Raw genomic sequence first — 6,000 nt, 5'->3', positions numbered from 1 at the left:
ATAGACAAAGACAGAAGTGAACTAAATTTCTTCTTGTTTTTCTGTTTGAGTTTTGTGGTTTGGCTTTTTAAAGCAATTTCAGCTGTAGGCTTACTGGTTTGGCTGCCTGCAGACATACCTTGAATACTTGTGAAGGTATGTGGTTCCTCAGGCTGCACTGACAACTTTAGACAGATTGGTTTAAGAGGAAGTACTTTAGAGATATCTGATGAGAAATTGCTCTGTGCTTAACAAATTGCTCTGGACAAGAGAATGAAAATAAAGAAATGAGACTTCAGGTGAAAATCTCCTGAAAACAAAGAGCCAGAAGATTAGAACTGGAATGTGGTCTGAATAAAGTTTCTGAATAAAATATCCATAATATCTTCCTTGAGTTTCTGCCACTGGAGCAATGTTTCATATGCATGCTGTGCACAGGGAGGATATCTCCTGTTCATAAGAACATATTCCTGTTCTCTGCATTCCCACTGCTGTTCTTTCTGTTTGCTATGAGCTAACCAGGTGTTGACATTCAGGTTCTCTTACCACTATTTTGATATACTGCCTGAGATCAAGCACTGAACTTGAATTGCAGCAACAAGAATCTATAAATTAAATTCAAAATTAATGTATCTTGATGTTTGTGGCTTTGGAGTTTTTTTTTGTCTTTTTTTTTTTTTTTTTTTTGTTGTTGTTGTTGTTGTTGTTGTTGTTGTTGTTGTTTTTTGTTTGGTTGTTTTTTTAACAAATAAAAACATTAAGCTTCTTTATTGCTGCATGTAAAACTATTGATAGAGGAGTAGAGAAGTTCAGTACATAATTTCGGGTTGGTATCTTCGACCTGTCCTACATATTATGGCTACAGACATGGTATTTAATTTGCCTTTGCCCTAACTTCCCACCTGTGACATGGGAATGGTAGCACTTCCATCTCTTTTCAAACTACCATGATGAAAAATAAACTTTGGAGTCCTCTTAGATTCCATTGTAATAATGGATACAAATTATACACATTACATATAAGATGACGGAGCTGTTGTGATTATTGTGAACTATTATGAACAGATTCAGGGCAACTGGGTTGGTACTCTTGGGGAAAAAAAAAGAAATGTGTCTGCGCACGTGTGAGTGAGTGAAACCCCCGTTTTTCAGCGTGTCAATGCACACAGTATCCAGTGTAAATTCACCTCTTTTCCCTCGACTCTTGCGCAACTGGAAAGGCTGTTGGAATTCCAAAGGCTCGGATCACCGAGGTCTTCCCAGCGCTGGCGACCGCCCCGAGGAGCGCGCACCCTCCGGGCCGCTCTGCCGCGCCCCCTGGCGGCACCGGCCCCGCCGCCCCGGCCCTGGCCCGGGCCCTGCCCCGCCGCTCCCGCAAACCCCGCGTTCGCCGCCCGGGGCTTTTGTGGTGCCGGCCCCGGGAGAATTAATGAGCCCTCGCAGTGTGGCCCTCACACGCTGTCCCCGGGCGCAGCTGCGGCTGCTCGGGGACCGCAAACGCAGTAGCGCGGAAGGAGGGGATTCCCTGCACAGCCTGCGGAACGGGACAGAGCGGAGCGGGACTTCCCGTGCAAGAGCCAAGGGGAAGACACCGGGGAGGTTCCTCACAGAGAGGAGACTGCCCGGACACCCGACGGGACGGGACGGGAGTTTCCGTGCAGGAGCTAGCGGGGCAGTGACCGGGGAGGCGCGGGAGCGGCATCTCTCGGGACCGCACCCCGGGCACGCCTCCACCGGGGCACTTCCCCGCCCCGCACGCTGTGGGGTCGCCGCGGCCCCGGTGCCGCATTTCCCCTGAGGGCTGCGGCGCGCGCCCCGCTCGGGCCGTCCCGCTCCCCGCGCGGGGCGGGCACGCGCGGCTCCGGCCGGCGGGCGAGTCCCGCGGGCGCGGAGCGGGGCTGAGCGCGGCTCGCCGGGTCCGCGCCACGGGCGGCAGCGGCGGCGCTCTGTGGAGGCCAATAGGCGCCGCCTCCTCCCTGCCTCCCTCCCTCGTTCCCACCCGCGCCGCTCTGTCCCATGTTCGGGCTGGAGCAGCCGGCGGGGCGGCAGGAGCCGGGCAGGAGCGGTGGGCTTCCGAAGATGGCGTCCGTGGGGGATTTTAACGTGCTCAGCTCCAGCATCCCGGCCACCAAGGTGGAGCTCTCCGTGTCCTGCAGGTACGGTGGCGGCTCACGGCCGCGGCACCCGCTCGCCCCGCGGCGTCGGAGGGGGCGGACGGGCGGGGGCCCCGCGTCCCGGGGCCGTCGGCGGAGCGGGGAGGGGAAGGGCAGCGCGGGACGCGCTCCGCTCGCCCGGCGCCGTGCGAGGCGCAGCAGCCGCCGCTGCCCTCGGAGCGGTCCGGGCGCGGGGAGCTGCCCGCGCATCCTCGGGCGGAGCGGGCGCAGCCGGGGCCGGCTGCCAGCCCACTGCAGCCCGCTGCCGCGCCCCGGGCGTGCCGCCGCAGGCTGCTGCCGCCGGACCCCGGGCCGAAGCGCTGGTGCCCGCGGGCTCTGCCGAGACCGGCCGCGGCTGCCGCCGCCCCGCATCCTGCCCGGGAGCGGGAGCCGCGGCGGTGAGCGCCCGGGGCGCGGTACCCGGCAGGGATTTCACTTCTGCGGCGGTCCCAAGTGCCGTGTGGGGACGGACACCTTCCGTCCGGAGTGTTCCCGTCTTGGGTTCTTTAAAGCTCCTTGTAAAACTTACGTGTACGGTCGTGTTGTGTGGCCTCGTCATGTTTTATCGTAACGCTGCTGCCGAGACATTGAGGGAGTGCTAACCCAAAATACCAATTTTATCCGTGGTTTTGTTCCTTTGACGCTTGTTCTTCGGTATTTCAAAAATCGTGTTTTCTTCCTGTGATGCAGAGATTTTCTTCTTAGAGGTCTAAAAATACTTTTAGTTGTGCTCTTTTTTATTCATGTCTTCGTTCACGTTCCGCAACTTCCTTAAGTATTTCCCATTAGTTGCAAATCGGTGACGCCTTTCGCTAGCAGAGTTGGCAGCTTCTAGCGGAAAATTTGAACTGTCAGTGTTTCCTGATGGGAAATGAGACAGAGTTTACTCTGCAATCCTTTGCTCATTTTATAATGTAGTTTCCCAGAGCTGTTACTGTTTACCGGTATTACTACCAGGACAGAACGGCAGTGCTCTAAACTTAAATTGTCAGACCACTCCCTCTCTTTCGTTAGTAAATAAAGTATGATTTGATGTTTTATCAGGTGTTGTTTTTAAAAGAAGGCTGAAGCAGTGAGAAATAGAGTAAGTTTAAATTTGTAATACTGGAACAGTCACCAGGCTGACATAAATACCCCGTTGTACTTGCTGGCTGTCTCTGCAAAGTTCACAAGCGCTGACTGCTGTCCGAGGAAGGGTGTGCTGTAATGTGTAAAAGCAATCCAGGACCTTTAGTATTACTTGTAAGTTCTTCAAATAGCCTGTCACAGTTCCAGATGTCAGAGCATTTATGCTGAATTTGACCCAACTCACTTACTATGAGAATTCCTTTAATTCCAGATATCGTTTGTGTATACCTGCCATGTTTCACAGTGGTTTAAGAATCCATCAGATAGTTACAAAGAAATGCAGGTATAGTACACAGTCAATGGATTCTGACCTTACTTGTAATTAATTTCAGTATATTTCAGTAAATAGTTTACAGAGACAGTTTCTCTGTAGATGTTAAAAGCCGTGTCAGTTTTGTTCAAACTCTTTCATTTGTCTAGATGTCAAGTGCAGAAGGATGGGAATTTCCATGGAGATTCCTCTCTTCTCTATGTGCTGGATGACAATTTTTGATTACAAAATTATGCTTCAAAGTGGAGTATAAAATGAATGACACTAGGGCAGAGATTAATGATTAACACATTTGTGATTCATCTGTAAACACATCCATTGGCTAAAGCTTGTGAAATACGGTGTTAAATTGTGAAAGACTGCAAGAGCAAACTGCAAAATTCAGAGAATGCTGAAAGTTCTTTAATAATTAGCAGTTGTGTATTCCTTAATACATGGAGAGAAATGCTTTTAGCAACAGTTTGGGTCATGATACTTTTTTCCTTGATACCTGAAGAGTTGTAGGACCAATGTGGTCACTAACTTACACCAACAATTGTTAGTTGACAACTGTTATTTCTTCCTAGATTTATTTTCCTTGGGTTTGAGTTTTTTTGTTGTTGTTGTGGTGTTTTGTGGTTTGTTTTGGGTTGTTGATTGTTTTGTTGTTTGAGGTTTTTTTGGGGGGGTGTTGTTTGTTTGTTGTGGATTTTTACTTGTTTTCCTTGTAGGACATGAGGGAAGTTCTTCCAGTTTGTACAGGTGGTGCAACTTGGTGGTCAGTGAAGCAGTGCAAACTGCTTGTGCCATAAAGTAAATCTGTGACTCTTCTTCCCTTTGTTCTGTATTTTTGTCTGTCTTATTCAGTAAGGATACAATTTCTATTCCTTTAGTTTTCAATTCCATGTGGTTTCTCTGTCCGCATTTCCCAATTTGCTTGCATGCTCATACTGCCAGTGTTATCAAAGTATCCAGAATCAGCACTATGCAGATGGCATTGCACTACTTGGTATTTTCCAAGCCACCCTGGTTCAGCTTCAGGGTCACATCAGGTAGCCTTTAGGAGATATGCATCTAATGGGATGGGATGAGAAATTCTGTGAAAATTGTAAAATCCAGAAACGTTTTGGTTGTCAGGCAATGCTCTTTCTGTGATTTCTTTATGACTAAAAGCTTTTTATATCATTTCCATGGCTTTTGAATGTCAGCATTAGCTGTAATTTTAAAAATGCTAGAAAAGCAAGAAATTAATTTAGTTATTACTACTCAGTTCCTATCAAATAAAAACTTCACAATTCTTTTCTGACTGTATAAGACATAGTTTATCAGGAAGCAGAAGTCTTTGACTGAAGCCAGCTCTAATATGGCAGAAGAACTTTTATGTGTATCCCAGAGGATCCTCTGATATTGGTAGTTGTCTGCTATTGTCTGGATCACTTGTTCTAGTAGCCATCTCCCTCGGCACCCTGTCTCTCCCTTCATCACATGTACTGAAGGTCATGGTCCGATGAAAATGTTGCTTTCACTTGCCTTGCCATCTTTATTTGTTGCTGCCTGGCATAATCTTGCACAATTGTCATGTGGTGAAGGACAAAGACCTTGTCCCTGCAGTCTGTGTGAAAGAGTGGAAATAGGCTGCACTCAATCCTTTTATTCACTACTGTTTTTGAGCCCAAAAGTTCCTCTTCCTCTACAGGGGTGTTGGCACTGCATGCTGGTTGTAGGCCTGTGTCTAGACACGACTCTTCTCTTACCAGCTGTGTGTATAAGCTTGTGGTCTTATGTAAGCTTCAGGTGAGCTTCAGGCCATGTATCTGTCATCCTGTTTTTCCTCTACTGATGTTCTCCACTGATTCCAATCTAGTTAAGTTTCGGAAAACCTTCATATTCTGTTCCCATCTTCCCTGTTAGTGCTGTTACTATGTGTTGACTGAAGTAGTTGATCTAATGCTGAGGACTGCAAGATTGTGGTTATTACGTGTCTTGAAGTTATGCTCTGTGTGAGCAAGTTCAGTGTAGTTTAATGGGTTCAAGTTTTTAATTTTTTTGTTGTCATCTGTGTAATGATTATATCTGTTTATCATGGTTACTGTGTGAACAGGCCTAGGTTTTTTCCCTGTAGTACCTGATAATTCTGCAGCCATTCTGCAATCTTATTATGTGAATAAAATGGTCAAGAGTTTCATTATATCTCATGTTAATGTTTATTTATGGACTTGTCAATCAGAATTATCTTCTTGAGAATGTTTTTAATATCTATAGGAAACTAAAGCTGTAGTTTTATAATTTTATGACTGTCTAGATGACATGGTTATTGGAAGACAGTAGAATTGCAAAATATTGGCACAGTGCAGGGTCACTTTGCTAATTCAGAACGTTTGTTATGATAATACTGCTTTGCAAGGCTTTATGCTCAGTCAGGCAGTGTGTCTGTATTGGTCTGGATCTATGTTGGATATACTGTATACTATTGTGTACCCACAACAGGCA

General features: G+C 47.3%; 1 protein-coding gene across 3 annotated transcripts in view; it reads left to right on the top strand.

Moving 5' to 3' along the window:
• The first annotated feature begins 1,832 nt into the window (after window positions 1-1,832).
• CPNE8 (copine 8) overlaps window positions 1,833-6,000 on the top strand; it is a 71,912-nt gene continuing 67,744 nt past the window's right edge. For 2 of the 3 annotated variants that reach the window (XM_056516272.1, XM_056516274.1), the window contains exon 1: window positions 1,833-2,135. In XM_056516272.1, the coding sequence (XP_056372247.1) occupies window positions 1,996-2,135 (140 nt within the window). In that variant the 5' untranslated portion in view covers window positions 1,833-1,995. The remainder of the gene's footprint in view (window positions 2,136-6,000) is intronic. The other variant, XM_056516273.1, reaches the window with a different exon arrangement.

Source organism: Oenanthe melanoleuca, chromosome 1A (assembly GCF_029582105.1).
Source record: "Oenanthe melanoleuca isolate GR-GAL-2019-014 chromosome 1A, OMel1.0, whole genome shotgun sequence".
Classification (NCBI taxonomy): Eukaryota; Metazoa; Chordata; class Aves; order Passeriformes; family Muscicapidae; genus Oenanthe; species Oenanthe melanoleuca.
This window is presented reverse-complemented; position numbering and strand designations above follow the sequence as displayed.